General features: G+C 36.8%; 1 protein-coding gene across 7 annotated transcripts in view; it reads right to left on the bottom strand.

The window, feature by feature from the left end:
* The window catches only part of piezo2b (piezo-type mechanosensitive ion channel component 2b), a 102,556-nt gene that overhangs the window by 41,655 nt on the left and 41,770 nt on the right, over positions 1–19,131 (bottom strand). For 5 of the 7 annotated variants that reach the window (XM_015014970.1, XM_015014972.1, XM_015014976.1 and 2 more), the window contains 12 exons: positions 17,770–17,960; positions 16,745–16,975; positions 16,212–16,332; positions 14,874–15,067; positions 13,590–13,738; positions 11,687–11,860; positions 10,107–10,148; positions 8,566–8,598; positions 6,434–6,708; positions 3,294–3,454; positions 1,541–1,711; positions 687–812 (listed from right to left, as the gene is read on the bottom strand). In XM_015014970.1, coding sequence (XP_014870456.1) covers positions 687–812; positions 1,541–1,711; positions 3,294–3,454; positions 6,434–6,708; positions 8,566–8,598; positions 10,107–10,148; positions 11,687–11,860; positions 13,590–13,738; positions 14,874–15,067; positions 16,212–16,332; positions 16,745–16,975; positions 17,770–17,960 — 1,868 coding nt within the window. The remainder of the gene's footprint in view (positions 1–686; positions 813–1,540; positions 1,712–3,293; positions 3,455–6,433; positions 6,709–8,565; positions 8,599–10,106; positions 10,149–11,686; positions 11,861–13,589; positions 13,739–14,873; positions 15,068–16,211; positions 16,333–16,744; positions 16,976–17,769; positions 17,961–19,131) is intronic. The other 2 variants (XM_015014975.1, XM_015014977.1) reach the window with 1 other exon arrangement.

Raw genomic sequence — 19,131 nt, 5'->3', positions numbered from 1 at the left:
AAATTGGGCCTCTGTCTCTTTAAGAGGCTCCTGCTCATTCTGAAATTCCGCCTTCAGGAAGTCATTACAACAATGCTCCTCTATTAACCCTTTAACAACGTTTTTACCAGCAACACATTGAGCATTACTATGATGAGTTTAGAAGATGCGCAGTTTCACCAGGAGTTTGCTGATTGCAGCCGGCTAGTCTGAAGGAGATGAGTGGGGGAGGAGCTACATCTCGGAGGCGGAGCTAGAGCCAACCAGGCGTTTTGCACAGCTGAATGGCTGCCATGGAGATTAAAGGATTTCTCAAACATGCAACACTCAAGTACGTTTTTGATGAGGGAATAACATTATATTAAAAAATAAGTAAATTTTACAAAAAACTGCCCCTTTAAATGTTAGAAATCAGAAGGATAAAGACAATCTGTCTGAAGTTGTTGGATACAGTGAAGTACTTCAGTACATTTCTCACATATCCAAGGATACTTTCAGTTTTTACACCACTATATTTTACATTCAGTATCTGTACTTTCACTATATTGCTATAACGTGTTGTGTGAAGTGAAGACAAAAAAAGTAAACAATCTTCAACCTATATGCACATTTCTTGGTTTATCAAGCATTTTGATGACAGCATATTTGATCCCTCAGATCCTCTATATAAACATGTTTTTACGTATTTAGCAGAACTTCCTGCTCACCCTGAGGTATCTGAGCAGGTCTTCGTTATCCTTCCTCAGGCCGACCCAGTTACCGAGGTCAGATGCGTTGTTATACAGAGGCGTCTTCTCAAGGCTCTTCTTAGCGTCTGCCGAGTAGATATCTGGCTGTGCACACAAGGAGAAATTGTTTTTAATTAAACTAAAGTAAATATGAACACCAACATGTAAAAAAGCATGAAGTATTTACAGCTGAAATTAGAGGTTCACATTATTGTGGTACTTAGCAAATATATATAATTTTGGTAATGCTTGCTGGCCTGATTTAACTTCACATGCAATGAAAAACACAAAATGTCACCAAGTATTTTAGTCTGGTTGCAAATATTTTAGTGCACAAGAAATAAAGAGTAAAATAAATTACAAGTAACTTCTCAGCCAGAAAGAAGAGCTAGTTTTAAGTCAATCATTTCTTAAAAGCTACTACTTCCACTGGCAGGTTACTTAACTTATAACAAGACATTTTATACATATAAAATAACATTTTTACATAATGTAAGTGAAATAATCTGCTAGGGGAACTAGTATTGTTTCAATTAATATTAAGAAATTGTAGGCTTAAAACAAGGTTCTGTATCTTGCTGAAAAGTTACTTGAAATAAGACAAAACTAACATAAAACTCTACCAAGGTATTTCCACTAGACAGTAAATCAGAAATACTTGATTTAGATTGTGTGTTTTTGCAGCAGTGTATGTAAACTTCTGGCTCTTACTGTTTGTTCAATGCGATGAAAATGAAATGTTTACAGTAGTGAAGCTTTCAGAGCAAACAAACAGTTTAGTGACGCAAACTGATCCATGCAGCGACAATAAAACAGGTGAAGGTGATATTTACTACGGTGCATTTGTATTCTGGGGGCTCGATAGTCTTCAGCTGGTACAACATTTTACACACGATGATGACACACGTCCAGACAGTGCAAACACTGGAGGCAAGGGGTCGGTACTGGCTGTAGGGCAGCGCGAAGGCCCACGACGCCAGGAACACATAGTTGAGCAAAGACACCTGCAGAGACAATGCAGGCGATGAGGACATGAAAATGGTCACATTACGTCTTTTTCCACTCAGAACGACACGGAAATGCTTCTTTACTTATGTTCTTTTTGCAGAATGTTAAAGACAACAAATCTAAGAAGTAAAAAAAAAGATTTTTCAAATTAATTTCATATTATTGATATTACCTTCATGTGTAATTTCCAGCATGATGACAAGAAAAAACAGGTCTAAAATGTATTACTGTTCCTTTTAGTGTCATTCTGCTGAACATATTTAGTACTTTTATCCATATTTAATAGGTTCTAGCAGGAGATGATGGATCTCTTTGAGATGTCTGCATGTTGTTTGATAATCTAACTCTGCTTAGGATGTTGGTTCAACAAGACTTGGTTCAACGGAGACTAAAGTTTGTTAGATTTTCAGCTGGTTTGGATCACTTTCACACTTCTCACAATAATTGAAAAACCTGTTCCCCTTCTCGCCTCTGGGGGCGCTGCACCAAGAACCACTGAAGTTAACGACACAGAAACCTCAGAAGAAGACATGAACGCAACTTCCTTCTTCATGAAATGGAAACAAAAATGAATTAACATCAGATTTTAGCGTTTGTAGGATTTCTCTTTTGTACTTCATAAAAAGCATTTCTTCTGCTCGAGCTAGACTCACTTTTGTTTTGGTTGTATTTACCCAGAATGCCCTGCATTATAGCCCACTTCCTGCTTTTGGAGCAGTTTCCGGTCCACTTGGAGTTCACATATGCATTCAAACTGAGCCAGAATTCACTTCAACCGGACTGAGACAGATTTTTAGGGAGAGCAGAGTTCACCTTCTGGTCCGTATTAGAGTCTGATTGCACATCGCACCTCCACCAAATGAAACAAACTTTCAAATTAGAGTTGGATTAAAGCGAACTAAACATGGTTGGTGTGAATGAACCACTACAGTTAATGGGACTCAAAACAAGTCCACAGTCCACTTTTTTCAATCACATTAAATGCCGACAGAAACTCATTAAAGTTTGTTGTTTTAACATAAAGTAAAAAAGTTTAAGGAGCATGAATGTTTCTGTAACGCACTGAAAACGCAGGACTATGACGGAGTATAAGAAAAAAAACACGGAGTTATAAGTTTCTCCAAATTTTGTAAATTTTTTAGTAAACTAAACTGTACTAAAAATGTAGAGTTTCATTTTACATGTTTACAAGAAAATGCTTAATTTGTGAGAAAAAATGTCAAATATTCAAGACTGGAAGCAAAAACCTACAGTATTAAGCTAAATTATTCTCTGACACAAGTCAGAAATTTGTAAGAAAGAAAACTCAGAAATTTTCAGGGATTATTAAGTCAGCTGAGACACAAAAAGCCAGAACTTCTGTGTTTGTTTTTATCATAAATGTATGCCTTTCGTCATGGAAATATAACATAATATATATAAGATATATAAGAAATATAATCTACAGTGGCCCCAATACTGTGCCGTATTCCAGCATTAAGTTTTAGATTAATCTGAATAAATCTTTTTCGAAATCTGGCAGGTATTTCTTAGTATTTTCAGATAGATAACCAATAAATGATGCATCGGCTTCCTTACCTCCCAGATGCAGACGGTAACAATGTAGCACGATACGATCTTGATGATGTGGATTTCCAGCAGCCACCAAATGAACAGCTGCAGTTTGTGGAAATACTCCAGGAACTTGAGGAAGAGCACTGAGAGCCGGTCCACCACCAGGTGCCACTTATTCTTCAGATCTGAAGAAATAAAAAACTCCGTAAAAGTTTCAACTATCCTACACTTTTTCCTTCACTTTCAAACAGACAGAGATAAATTTTAAGAATACTTCACCAGGGTTTTAAAAGATTTCTAGGAATTTTCATTTTTCATATTAGTGGAAAACAGAAGAAGTTCTAAAAAACAAACTAGACCAGATTATCTTTACCTGAAAGTAAAAATCCAGAAAGTTTAGCCCCTCATGTTTATTTTTATTTAGGGCAAAGAGAGAACAGAAGCATAAAATCTTCTTAAAATGGAAAATATTTGTCTTTAACCTGTCATTCACGAGAGGACCCAAATTTGGGCCCTCTCGTGACAGAGGTGTCAAACTCCAGTCCTCAAGGGACTCTGTCCTGCAACTGTTAGATTTGCCTCTGCTGCACCACACCTGAAAAGAATAATTAGGTCATTAGCAAGGCTCAGGAGAACCGATCTACACAGGGAGGAGGTAATTAAGCCATTTCATTCCACTGTTTTTTACCTGTGGCACATCTAAACACTGCAGGACAGCGGCCCTTGAGGACTGGAGTTTGACACCCCTATGAATGACAACCTGAGACCAACAGGTTAAATAACCAAGTATTTCTTTTTCTCTTGACCACATCTACTCAGCACTGCAAAAGCAAAATCTTAATCCAGCTCCACTGGCAGAAAACAGAAAAGGAAAGTACTCTAAATTTTAAATTTAAGTTGTTTGCTCTTCTTTAGCTCTTGTTCTCCTGGCTTTATAGTTTCCTTATCAATGTTTACCATCAAGTTGGGTTGGATACATAAATAATTACAGCAACAAGCTGGTCAAATAATGGGATTTAATTTGTTTTTTAAGTTTAAGCTTTAAATAATAATCTCCAAGTTTAGTCAGTGACTTAAACATGCTCAAAAATGGGTTCAGATTCCAAACTTTACGTTTAACGATCTGAGAAATAGGAGGTACTGTAATACCCAGTTTTATATTCTCATAAAGGATATAAAATGTCCAACTCAGAGCGTTTTTAACAGAGGCCTTGTTGTTTGGATAAGAACGGATACAGCAGCGACAGCTCATTATAAACCGAGAGGTCCCGCCGAGCTTTGTTTTATTACCTATTTTATTTTCTGTGTGCATAAACTGCATTTTAATTTAAAACCAGCTTGACTTACTGAAGCCGAAGTAGATGAGAAAGTGAGCTACGCGCCGCGCCAGAAAGTAAAGCGAGAAATAAATCCACCAAATGCAAAAATCTGTAAGGCAACCCGATTTTTACCACTTGGGCTGCGTTGATTAACGACCAGCTGGTGAAGCTGAGCTTTAACAAACTGTACGTACGCCACAGGCTAAATACTCACAGGAACGGGTCTGCACACATAAAGCTGAATGAAACTGCTACCAAATAAAAAACACATGTAAACACTGGATTCTACATGATGCACAGTGCAGACAAAGTACAGATGTTGTGTTTTCATCAATCCATACAACTTTAAGATATTTTGTTGGTAAAACTGGATTGTTTGAGGTGGACAGAATACCCACAAGTTATACTCATGTAAGAGTAGCACTACTTCAACATATTTTTACTCAAATTAAAGTAAAAAGTAGCCGTCCAGGAAATTAATCAAGAGTAAAAAAGTATTTGGTAAAAAGTCTACTCAAGTACTGAGTAACTGATCAAATGATCAATAAATTAATATTTAAAAATTACAGAATGAGATGGACCAAAATACAATGTTAAGTGGAAATTTTGGTGTTTTAAGGACCAAAATGATGATAAATCTTATAAGAAACAAAATGAACAAAATCAGGAAAAACATTTTTTCCAAATCAGTTTCTTTCAATAAAAAACTTATAGAACTTAAAAAAACCAAAACTGCAGGTGTGAGTTTGAGTCTGGTGGATTTTTGGTTAAAACATGTTTGTTTTTCATTCAGTGCGAAGAAAAATCCAGAAATTTTACTCAAGTAAAAGTAGAAATACTTCATAATAAAATGACTAAAGTAAGAGTAAAAAGTATAGTGTAGTAAAAATACTCCTAAAAGTAAATTTACTCAAGTAAATGTAACGAGTTACTACACAGCTCTGGACTCCTTTATGCAAATTTTGTTTTAATTAAAGCCTCATTCAAGGGTTTTAGAGAATAAAGAGCTTGTTCAAGGTCAAGCCACAGCATCTGACTCCGATTTAGGTCTGACTTTGACTAGGCCACTATAAAACATTCATAAAGGGTGCATTTTGTTTAATTTTTAGAACATTCATAAGTCGAAATGTTGGTCCTGCAGCGTAACAGGTGTAATTAAAGGGGACCGATTATTCAAAAGTCTCATTTTGAACATTTTTATTCTTCCATTTGGGTTTCAACTTCTTCTAAAAGAGGCATTTGGTGTTGTGAAAATGAGTCGTTCAAAAGTCTTTCCAATTGTTGAGTCTCTGCGCCATTACCTAGCAACCAAAGCTGACCTCCAGCACATTTGGTCAGCTGGTTTTATGGCTGCACAATGGCTGCTGAAAAGTGTTCTTTTGTTGACTTACCATTCAGAAACAACTTGTTGTATTCTTGCTGGTCGTACAGGAGGCTCCACTTTCATTTTTCCAAGATGTACTGCTGTGTAATTGTGCATCTGTTTTCAGCTATTTTCACGTGTGAGTGCAAATGTTGAGCTCCAGCAGCAACTTACTTGGATTTAAAGTGACAAGACGCCCTAAAACAGCTCTAAACAGGCAGAACTGTACAGCAAAAATCTCATTATCTAAGAACGATTTTGTGCAGAAAATGTAACGAACATGTTTTTATAGACCATAGACGCTTCTTTGAACCAACCTGCTACAAAGAAGCGGAGCAAGTCACCTTTAAGGTAAAAGTCTCACGCTTTTATTTAATTAGTTATTTAGTTTAAATTCTGAACTTCTCCGGTTTGTTTTGTTTGGTGAACTAACTAATCTGATGTTTCTTTTGTTCGGAGAGTGCCGCCTTGGCGCTACGTACCTGAGCTCTGCTCCGTGCTCGGCTCCGGCTCCGTGGCGGCGCTGCAGCGCTGGCTCTCCTCCGTGCTGGACTGGCGCTGGTCGGAGAAGCTCTTGGGTTTCTCGTCGCTCGTCTTGGCGTCGGTGTCGGCCACCAGAACGAGCGCCTGCTCCTTGTCGTTTCCCGAGCCCCAGCTACGGTCCTCCGCCTCCAGCTCCTCCCTGGGCAGCGCCGCCTCCACCGAGCTGGCGCTGAGCATGGTGAGGTCCTCCAGGCTCGCCGCGGGCTCCGCCAGTCTGAAGGCACGAAAACAACATTCAGTCGCCTGGACATATGTGCAAATATCAGTCTGCACATGTCTGCTTTAACACACTTATGAGGACCTCTGGGAATCTCTGCATTCAGCCCTAAAGTTCGTACTACGAATGTAGACTTGTCGTTTGTTAATTTAATCACCAATTTATAGTCACAAAAAGTAGTAATCAGCTGGATTTATTCAGTAAAGGGGATATTATGACACCAGCAGAGTTGAGTAGTAACTAGTTACATTTAATCAGTTATATTTACTTGTGTAACTTCTTTTTACTGCTCTGTACTTTTTACTTTTACTTGAGTAACCTAACTATGAGGCATCACTGCTCTTGTTTGAGTAAAATTTCTGGACTGTCTACCCACTGTGAGTAACTTCAATAAATAAAGAACTAACTTGTTTTAACCAAAAAACCGAACTAGTGACCATCATGCAGTTCATAACCTGCTGATCATTCTCATTAGCTGATGAATTTGGGTTACTGCTCTTATCTAAATATCACTTTTTAGTCAAGAAAAGTGACAAGAAACCTCTAGAATGCACTATAAAGTCACTTTTTGTCTGTTCTTTGAATTACTGGTGCGTTTCCGTCCATTCTGAGTCTCAGCTGGACCTAAAGAAACATCTGCAGCTTCATTTTACCACATAAATGTCTTGTAGAAACAAAAAGAAGCAGTGATTGTAAATGGGCACAATTATTTAAATTACACATCAGCTTTCAAACAATTAATTGCAATTAATACATTCTTTAAATAATAGTCAACTAATTAAGTAATCGATTAATCATTAGCTGGAGAACACATAGTCAAAAAAAGCAATACATTTTGCATTTAAGATCTTAACAAATGCCACTGTCTGTAAATATGTTTCATTGATAACTTGTCGCGTTGCAGTTTTAGCTTCACCTGCTTCAGCAAATCTCCCATTAAGCATCTTTTGTTATCCATTTATTAATCAGCTAATCCTAAAACTAATCATCAGATCAATACACCGGTTGAATGTTAAGTCAAGCAAAACCGGATGAACTTTTCACAATATTGAAAGTATTTTTCTGAGCTGCAGGTGCATCCTACTGTTCACTAAAATGCCATTTTAGGCAATAAAATATTCATTTTTTGGAATTATTTATTTGCTTATTTCAATGAATTTCTAGTATTGTATAAAAAGGCTTCAACAAAAAATCTGCTGATTTTTAAAAAATAGATTAATCAATTAATCGTCAGAACAATTGATTAATCGTCAAAAACAGTTAATTGCAGGGCTGCCGAACTGCTCTTTGCCTTTAAGTGTTTCACACTAGAAAGAAAAAGCTGAGATACTTATTTCAGGGACACGTCCTATTAACTTTTTGGGGGGGAAAGTTTATCAAGCATCAACAACTCGTTAGGAGTTTGCTTTTATTGTCAGTAAAAAGAAGCTGCAGCTCTAAAGCTGTGCAGGTGGAAAACGCAGCAGACATGTAGAAATAATTTCCATGAATGAAACTCTGTGAAGTCGTTTTCTGACGAGCTAATTTAAAGAAACAAAGTCCTCATACGTATATTAAAACGGCACCAACTCATTCACATTGATGCAGAAGTTAAATCGGTATTCCTCAGCCTGCTGCCTGCGCAGTGTTTCATCAGGCATTGTTATCATAAAGCAGTGCACATTCCCTCTGCATTCTTTACAGATGGTATTCCATCACGCTCTTCTTGCAGCAGTTAAATAGCAGCTGAAGGGAGGCAGGAGCGCCGTTCAAAGACTCCTCAGGCAATGGAGCGCTGTCAAAGTTTGGGTTTGGCTTTCAGGAACCGGCCGCATATCAAGGCAAGCATTCTGCCATCCAGCAGTCAACACTTACTTGCTCTGTTGAGAAGGAATTTTTTCTTTGATGCTGCTCAGGACAATAAAGTTACACAGATGTGAATATTAACGACGAGTCGGAGGTCAGACCTGAAAATCACTCAGAGACCCACACAGATTTTGAAAAGCAGATTTTAAAAAGGTCGGGTGGACAGAAGGGTGGTGGATCGTTGGGAAGGTGCTGAGGAGAAAGACGACGTTCTCACAGATCCAAACATGCTGAAAAAAATACTTCTGTTAAATCATGTGTCAAACTCAAGGCCGGGGGGCCAAATCTGGCCCGCCGGAGCTTCTTGTGAGGCCCACAAGGGTCGCATAAATAATAAACACAACCTTCAACAGTTCAGTGATTTAATATCGTTTTATGAAAACAGTTTTTATCTGCATACTGCCTAATTACATGAATCAGTCCCTCCAGATTTTGGGATTTCAAAATCGCGAAAATTCACGTGAAATTAACAAAACCCCAAACTTTTTAATGCTAATCCATGAATATGAATTTATTGGAAAGTTTTGCTAAAGATGGTCAAAAACATTGGATTTAAGTGATATCAACTCCACCCTGCAGCTGGAAATAACAGTATTTCTTACATCTACTACTCTGCTGCCTCAGGCTTACACACCATCAAGTTTACCAAGTATTTTAGTGCAATTTCTAGTGCAAATATCTTGGTTTGCACTAGAAATTAGATGAAACAAACCTACAAGTAACTTTTCAGCAAGAAATATGAGGTTTTTAAGTCAAAAATTCCTTCAAATTGATTTAAAAAATTTCCTACTGGCAAATTATTTCACTTTTAACATAAGAGAAATGTGTTATTATGATTTAAATAATCTTCCAGTTGATTATGTTTTATTAATATTAAGGAATTATTTACTTTAAAAAGCTGCTATTTTATGCTGAAAAGTTACTTGTGTCTAATTTCATGTGTACTAAAGACTAGACAAAAATACCTGGTAGGATTTTGTGTTTTTGCAGTGTAATCCATGATTGATGTGGCAAGTAACAATAAAAAAACACATTTACATAAGCTCAAATATTGCAAAAATGTTTTGGAAATATTTCTAAATCACTGATTTTCATTGCAAAAAATAAAAAAAATTCCCAAAACAATCATAAGATCCTGGAGGGACTGATTAGTGTGAAGAGATTGATTAAATAATATTGAATTATTATTTAATCTTAAGTAATAATTGAATGCAGATGCAGTTATTCATTAATACTTCAACAGTTTATGGTTTTATCAAAACATTCTGGCACACCAGGCTCAGGAAATGAGTTTGACACCCCTGAGTTGGAGGAATTTATGTCTTAAGAACGTTTTAGGGCTACAAGCAAAAGGCAAAAATTAAAACACCTGAAAAGGAAAACCAGTCGTGTGACGTGAAACATCTCAAATCCAGGGGGAAGTGATTACTGTGCAGCAACGGTAGAGTCCAAAAACAAGGAAAGAGGAAAGGTTTGGGGAAGGGAAGGACACATCCGGAGACGCTGGGAGCTGAAGGCGGGGAGCAGAGAGGAAGCGAGCAGATACCCACCTATTTATGATCAAATCGACACGCTCTCTGACTTTAATGTGGCTGTGAGAGAAGGGCGGCAGAGAAAGCATGGCAGCGGGTCACAGGCCAGGAGCGGCGAAACAAGAAGGAAACCAAACGCTCAAACTGGTGAGCGCACTGGGTTAACTGGAGAAGATCTGAAGAAAAGTGGCTTCATCCGTATGTCTAACTAACTGTTATATTTATTATGAAACCAGCATTTTTGGTCCCAGCATCAAGATTTTAAAGTTATTCAGAGAACGGCCAAATGGGAAAAAAATATATAAATATTTAATTCTACTTGGTTTTCAAATATTTAAAAATAACCAGAAATATGTTTTCCTAAAATATAATTTCACAATTCGTGAGTTCAGTATTGATGCATCTTAGAATCATTTCATCTTTGAATAAATGAATAAAACTGACACAAATCAAGCAAAGTTTGTCTTCTTGGGCCTTTATTTCCTGACTGGTCCAAATTATTCAAGAGCCATTATTATCAAATTATCGGACAAATGCCCTTGATGCCCCTGGTGCTACTGAAAGACATTTTGGTTATTAATTATCTGCGAGCTAAATACAAACAAATTGGTTGTTATAAGGACTAACAGCCAAAAAGATGTTTTGGCTTTTCCCCATTTCCCACAGAAAATTCTGGAAAATGGGGAAAATTGTTGTTTTCCATTTACTTTACTTCTAAAGCTACCTATTATTTTTAATCATGTCCCAGTTACAAGTGGGAACACCAATGGGATTTACTAACTTTATGCTAACTACTATTAGCACTGCAAGCTAACTTTTAATTTAACTGCATCCTTCATCATCCAAACTGTCTCTGCTGCTGCGGAGAAAGGCCATTTACTGAAAGAACAACGCAATCAGAGCAGCAATTAAGACAAAGCTGTACAAAAAACATGAAAATGTTGCATTTAAAATAAAAAGAAACCTTCTTTGTCTGTAAGCATGTTCTAGCCAGAACTCTGCCTGTAGCATTTTTAGCTTCACCTGGTTCAAATTCTGTAAAAAAAATAAATAAAATTTGCTATCCATGGATTAATCCAAACAATAATAAACCAATTAGCAGACACTACTTTCTTAGCTGCAGATGCATCCTTACTGCATTTTATGTAATACATGTTTTTATTATTTAAAAAAGGAATTTAATTATTTGCTTTTTACATCTTTTAATTTATTTCTAATTTGCTATTATACATGATTAAGTCGAAAATTGAAAAATTAGCTGAATGTGGACATTTTTTCCCCCAATGAATCATCAGAATGATACACAAAAATAATAAATTAAATAAATGATCACGTTTAATGATTACATAGGAATCGTTAGATTACTATGTAAAAATGATTACATAGGAAGCTTTTTTGTAAATTAGAGCTTCAAAATCTTAAAAGATTTATACATTTTCGCTAACAATGGCATATTGACAGTTCATCTTTAGGTCTATGTGAAGGTCACCACAAAATCTCCCAGGACTTTATAACTTTACAAGCAATCCCTGTGAAATTTTACAAAATAAATAAAAAATTACGCTGTTCCTTAAAAATAAATGTGAATCTAGCCTCACCTGTAGATGGTGCTTTCTTCTTTGGCTATCACGGCCTGCAGGTCGGTGAGCTGCAGGAAGGGTTCGTGGAAATAGTGCAGGTGGAGGATACACACCAGCAGGAAGGAAGTGGGAATAAAGATCCGAGTGAACAGCATGGAAACTGAAAACCGCTCCAGACCCAAGTCCTTCAACCTGCAACAGATTTAAAATAACAAAACAACAAGAGGAGACCTGGAGTTACACATAAAGTAAAACTGTTTTAATTTAAATTTTCTCATCGCTTAAATGCAAGGAGCTATGAAATTATGCTACCAAACTACATCAAACATTTTTAGAGTAAAACAAAAACATTGGAAAAACACAAATCCACAAATTTTAGAAGTTAAATGAATGTTTCCAAATGTTTTACCATGTGTTTCACATGTTAATATTAAATTATATAAATGTGAACACTGAAACAGTGACGATCCTTCTATGTGCAGAAACTACTCTATAAAATTTCAACATGTTCCCACATGTTGAAATGCATTTTCCACATGTGACAACATAATATACTTTCCACATGTGAAACCCATGCTGGATAAGATTTCACATGTGCAAGGTTTTCCTTTGTGTTTTATGTCACATTACTTTTACATGTGAAACATGAGGAAAAACCGCTCCATAAGTCAAATGTTTTCCCATGTGCTTCACATGTTACTATTAAATAATAAAAAATTTCCAAATGTGAAACATACTCTGAAAATCCTCTTATATGCAAAACCCTACTCTACGGAATTTCAACATGTGAAACTCTACAAATGTGAACTGTTTTCCCACATGTTAACACTAATATGTATTTTCCACATGTGAAGCTGTAAATGATTTCACATGTGCAAGGAAGGGTTGGAACTACACCACATTATTTCTACATGTGAAACATGAGGGAAACTGCTCCATATGTCAAAAGTTATCCCACTTTTTATGTTGCTATTAGATGCTAAAAATTTCCAAATGTGAAACATAAACTTCAAATCCTTTTCTGTGAAAAAGCTTTTCTCATGTGTTTCACATTTGGTGGAACTGTATGCTATCTAAACATGTAAAAACAGCTCACATGTGAAATGCTACACAGGTGAACTGTTTTCCCACTTTAAAACATGATATAATTTCCACATGTGAACCCCAGATGGAAATGATTTCACATGTGCAAGGTTTTCTTTTATGTGTTTCCACAACTCCATATGTGAAATATATGGGAAACTGTTCAACATGTCAAATATTTTCCCAGGTGCTTCACATGTTATAATTAGATTAGATTAGATTAAATCATTTTATGTGCAAAACTTTTCTCATGTGTTTCACATTTTGGTACTGTTTGTCATCTCAACATGTGAAAACACTTCACATATAAAACCCTACACTTGTGAACTATTTTCCCACATTACAACATAATATTTCACATGTTAGTACTAGATCATAACATTTTCAAATGTGAAACATACATTGAAAATCCTTTTACGTGCAGAAGCTCTTCTTGTGTTTCACATTTTACTACTCTACATCATTTCAACAAGTGAAATGGTGTAGATATTTTCCACATGTGGGAATATTTTTCAAATGAGATTCTTCCATGTTTCACAAAATGTAATGTAAAATCTGTAGAACCTATACGAGACGTTTTTATGCCTGCTTTTTTAAAGAGACACAGACGTGATCCTGTTGAAATGAGAAATTAATCTAATGTTCCCACATGTGAAATGCATGTTTTTTTTCACATTAACTTCTTCCTGAATAGTAGCAGTTCACATGTGGAAAACGTTGGTAAAGAATCCAGGGCGTTTCAGGTAAATCAATGGTTTGATGACGAAGCTGTTTGCTCAGATCCAGCTGGGCAGGAAACCTGAGATGAGTCGGCGTCCTGCTATCAGTCGTTACTCACTTGTCGTCCGTCACATTCAGCGCTGATTTCCAGAAGCTGTCGGATCCGTCAAACTGGAAGGTGTAGACGATGGTGAGGACCAGCATGGTGTACATCACTACAGTCATCCAGAAGTACTTCAGGATCCTTCTCCACCACTCGTAGTGAACCTGGAGCAAACAGCAGCCATTGGATTGTCACTGGGTTTTAAATTAAAATGAAGCACAAGATGTCAGGATTCTGAAACTAAAAGAGATTCAATTTAAATAGGACCTTCATATTCTACAGATGTTAAAGTTTATTTCATGGAGACTTTCACAGATATGATACATCAGTTTCATAGAAACATACATCTGTTTGTCTTTTGAGAGATAAAACATTAACTAAATGCCACTCAGTGTCACTAATAGACTCAATCTTTGCTTAAAGGTGACCTCTTATGTTTCCCTGAACTTGTCTATAGTCTACACAAAACATCTTCATTACATATTTGACTAAATCATTCTTACACCATGAGATTTTCTGTTTAATTCTGCCTGTTCTGCGTTGTTTTAAAGCCTCTCGTCACTATAAATCCAAATAAGCTGCTGCTGGCCACGCCCACCAATTCAACGTTTACACCCGCATGTGAAAATGGCTGCAAACAGATGCAAAATTACACAACCGTACATCTTTAAAAAGCAGAAGTAGAGCCTCCTGCACAACCAACAAGAACCCATAAAGTGGTTTCTGAATAGTGAGTCAACAACAAAAGACATGTCTTTTCCAGCAGCCATTGTGCAGCTGACTAAATGTGCTGGAACTGCACTGCACTGGGCTGGGGTTGCTAGGTAACAGTGAAGGCCTGTTGATTCTGACTCAACAATCGGGAGGTTTTTGGAACAGCTCATTATCAAGACACCAAAAACATGAACTTATTGTCTGGTTGGGTTTTGTAAGAACTTGAGCTGTTTTTAGAGTCAGTTCAGACCCAAAAGGAAGTATTGAAATATGTAATACGCAAAAGGTGCATAATAGGTCCCGTTTACGCACTGTACATCTGACTTTAGATCTGTAGGTCTGTAAAAACCTTCAGAGAACAAACCATTTATTATTGCTTCAAACCGAAGATGACCATGTTCTGTTTGAATTTTAAATCTGACAGATGTTTTATACCAGACAAACCTTAACCAAAATATTTTTTTACTTATTTATTTATGTCCCCCTCACGACATAAATAACACTTTAATTGTGCATTTGCTTATAATAAGGACTGATTTAACATGTTTTATAAGAGGAAATTTAGCCAGGCACTGGTGTGGATACCTGGTAGAGCGCGACACAGGAGAGCAGCATCATCATGTAGATGATCTTGTACATGACGATGGTTCCTTCGAAGCTGACGATGAAAAACATCCCGCCACAGATGTAGATCCAGTATTTGACCAGAACGCTCATCACCAGGCCGCCCAGAACCTGCATGAGGTCCTGCTCTCCTCCCTCCTCTGGTTCCTCCTCCTCTACAAGAGCGAACAGCAGAAACACCAGGAAGAGTTCATTAAAAACATCTTGCATTTATCTGCAAGAAGCCACATATTTAAGACAAAACAGAGGTGGTGATTGTTTTATTTCTTTGGTTTTTAATTATTTTTGCAGATACAGTTGAGCAGATAGGCAATTATGATAACATTTACTTATTTTAACATTTTCAAACCAAATTAAAGATGCTTTAGCCAGTTGAACAAACCATCTTAAGCTGTGGGTCACTAAAAATCCCTCCAGGAAGTCAACTATCAATAATTTACTCATCATTCACAAACTTTGATCATTTTCATCACTCATTACAACCGTTCCACAAATCTGACCAATCACCGCAACGTTCCTGTATTTTTCTTTTCTGACCAATCACTGCAAGATTGGCTGAATTTTGACCCACTTCTAATTTCAGATTTTTTTTTATTTTTTTTTTTACAGAATTTGAACTCAGTGAAGCTTAAAATGCTGCTTGAGTTCTGGGTGTAACATATTTACAGACAAATACGTTCTTTTCTTTTACTTTAAATGCAAAATGTTTATTTTTTTGTACGGTTTTGGCTTAATTAAGTCTTAATTTGATGTTCTTTCAGCAAATTAAGATGTAACAAATTAACTGTGTGGTCCAGTTAACAATTGATTATTTAATTAGTTGACAATTATTTTGATAATTAATCACAATTAATTTGATTAGTCGTTTCAGTCGTTTGCCCATTTTTTTTTTTTTTTTGATAAACTATTTTGGGATATTCTGTATGATTTCCTTATAATCTGTACACAATTCATGTTAACTTGGTTGAACAACATTAATTCTTATTTTGCATAATTTCCCTGGACATGATGTTATTTGTATTAAGATTACTATTTAAAGAAGATAACAAAAATGTTGTTTTCACTTAAATGTTAAATATGAACTATGTTAAAATCCTGTCTATTCTGGGGAGGATATGTGCAGTAATTTAAACTTTTTTAAAGACTACATTAAGGCAAAAATATAGCGTGGAAAAATTTTACTTTTTTTTTTAAAGTTGCTGCAAAAGTTGTACTTTTAAGCTGCAACAATAAAACAAAAATCAACATCCTGGAAGAACTGACTAATATAAACAAAATTAGGATTAGTGTAATTCTTACCCTTTTTCTTCTGTTCGTCCACAAAGACGTCTGAAAGACCTGCGCTGTCTTCTTTTAGCTTCTCCTGTCGCTCTGTTAGCGTTTGTCTCAGCAGCAACCAGAACGTCAACAGACACAACATCTAGACAACAAAACGATGACATTCAGAGAAGAAGAAGAAGAAGAAGAAGAGCCTACGAAGTGATGAATTAACTGCGGTTTACATGAGGCGACTCAGAGCCAGTTATTGTTGGCCCAAAGCCACACAGAGCTGTTCAGCCTAAGCCATAAATTAGAACCGAGTGTGTAAACTTCAAAGCAGATGTTCTGGCTGTCAGATGGCTTATAGTAAAATTCAGTTGTAGTTATTATGAAATATTATTGCACTTTCTAACACCTGAAGGATAAACACACGCGCAGAAAAACCACAAAGGGGAAATCTTTAAATCCTCAGAGATATTCCAAGCCACTCTCTGAAGTTTACTACACCGCTCTGGCTTGTTTTACAATTTAATAAAAACAGAATAAAAACAGAATAATTTCAGCTTCCAAACCTTGGATGAAAGCGAGTGGAACGGGTTCTTCTTCGAGACAAAGAATCCTGCGACCGGCGTCATGTTCTCAAAGCTCCAGATGTACTGCAGGACGATCACCAGGTTGCCGTAGGCCACCATGAAGGGGGACGACAGCATGGCGTACCGCCGCCGGTCCCGCACCATCCACAGGACGCACGACCACATGAGGAAGACGAAGGTCAGCCAGCTCACATAGGTGATGCTCCACGCCTGCAGACGACGCGGTGTTCACATTTTAAAAATACCAGCATTAACACAGCATATTCCACCTTACTTTATTGTCCTAAAATGTTACGCTCCCATTTTCATGTTTATCTTCCAGGGTCTGACAACTAAACATGGCCATTATGGCAGGATCCACTCTAATTAAGTACATAATATGAGCTGGTTAAATGTCCAGTGTGAAAACAAAAACAGTATAAAAGTATAACACTAAGACAATTTACCTAAAGCTTCCTTGAACAGGTTAGGATGGATTTATGGTCTATACTAAACATGTTCATTACAATTTTTTGCACAAAATTATTTCTAGATAATTAGATTTCAGTCTGCTCCTTTCAGAATGAGCTGTTTATTTTAGGGTGTCTTGACACTTTAAATCTAAAGTAGCTGCTGCTGGCCACTGCTTGGTTGCTAAGTAACAGGCGGGGCTTCTGGGGTTGCTAGGTAACGGGCAGTTAATTTGTGAGGTTACATTCTGGAGGTTTTTTGAAATGGTTCATTTTCCAGACACCGAGAAACATTAAGTTATAGGCAGAAAACATCTAGTTTTTTTTTTTAAGCGTTGAGACCGAAATACATGTATAAAAATGTGCAAAATGTGAATTTTGCTCAATAGGTTGCCTTTAAAAATAAGGCACTAAGGCTTTCTACTGAGCTGTCTGTTTTAATAGTAAACTAAGGATGAAATTTACCATGTTTCCCTTTATGGAAAAAAATAGAACTCAAACAAATAGATCATGTTCCTTTTAAATGTTACTCCACCTGGCATTTGCTTCACTCACCATCATGGCTATTAGAGCACAGATGTAGCTCTGTTTCATGATGAAATGGAAAACTTTCACCATCGCACCGACTCCTTTTTTCTTAATGTCATTCTCTTCTTCATCTTCTTCTTCTTCTTCTTCTTCTGATTCCTTCAGTGCTGAATCCTCAGGAGGCAAACTCACTTCATACACAGACTCATCTTTTTTCTCTGTTTGGATGGCAATAAAATCAAGCGAGCATGTATAAAGTGTTATTGTTTTTAAAAAAGAATCTCCAGATATCCAGTCTACATGATTGAAAGATTAGAAAAATTGGAAGCAGTTTGTTTTAATCTGTGTTTTTAAAATAAAAAAACAACAACATTATTTTCCTCTGACTGTTGCATACAGAGGAAAAAAAATCACTTTTGAAAAATACCCATTCTGGTGTGGAGAGAGAATGAATCTTTATGAATAAAAATAAGAAGATAAACTAAAACAGTCAACGCTAAAGCGGAATTAAGTTAAATTAAGTTAAACTAATATAAACAACTGAAGGTTAACATAAACTAAAATAAGATAAAGTAAAAGAGGCTAAAATGAGACTACGCTAGGTTACAGTATGAAAGACAAGATAAACTAAGCTAATAAAACCTAATATCAGCTTTTATTAGCTGACCTTCCTTATATAAAGGAAGGTCAGACAAGGTATGCTAACACACAACAAGCTAAGGGGAGATACCTCAGTAAACCTCAAATAATGTAAAGCAGGGGTCCCCAAACTACGGCCCGCGGGCCGGATCCGGTCCGCCTCCTCATTTGGTCCGGCCCCCTGAACAATACCGGATCCGGCCTGCCTCCTCATTTGGTCTGGCCCCCTGAACAATACCGGATCTGGCCCGCCTCCTCATTTGGTCCGGCCCCCTGAACAATACCAGAGAGCATTCAGTGTTTTTTTTTTATATATGTGGATTTTTCTTCAACCACCAGGGGGGCTCTTGAGCAGATATGAAACTTTGTTTCCCTTAATGGAATATATTCTAGTCAGTACCAGTCACCGTTTCGCTCACGGTTTTTTTTTCCCATTTGCATTCTGGGTAAAAATCTATCTACAAACGCTAATATGTCGTCGGCAGTAATCCAGCAGCCCCCCCCTTCTCGCAAAACTAAGACCGGCCCCCGACCAGAAAAGGGAACAGTCATGTGGCCCTCGCAGGAAAAAGTTTGGGGACCCCTGATGTAAAGTGAAAAATTTGCTAAGGTAATCGACAAGTAGATAAAATAAGCTAAGATAAAATTAGCTAATTTAAGCTAATATAAGATTAGAAAATGTAAGGCAAGTTAAGAAAAGATCAAAACGCTAGAAAAAGAGAAGATAAGCTAAAGTACAATTAGCTAAGT

Source organism: Poecilia latipinna, unplaced genomic scaffold, assembly GCF_001443285.1.
Source record: "Poecilia latipinna isolate Pla-1442-1.1 unplaced genomic scaffold, P_latipinna-1.0 Scaffold1869, whole genome shotgun sequence".
NCBI classification, from domain to species: Eukaryota; Metazoa; Chordata; class Actinopteri; order Cyprinodontiformes; family Poeciliidae; genus Poecilia; species Poecilia latipinna.
This window is presented reverse-complemented; position numbering and strand designations above follow the sequence as displayed.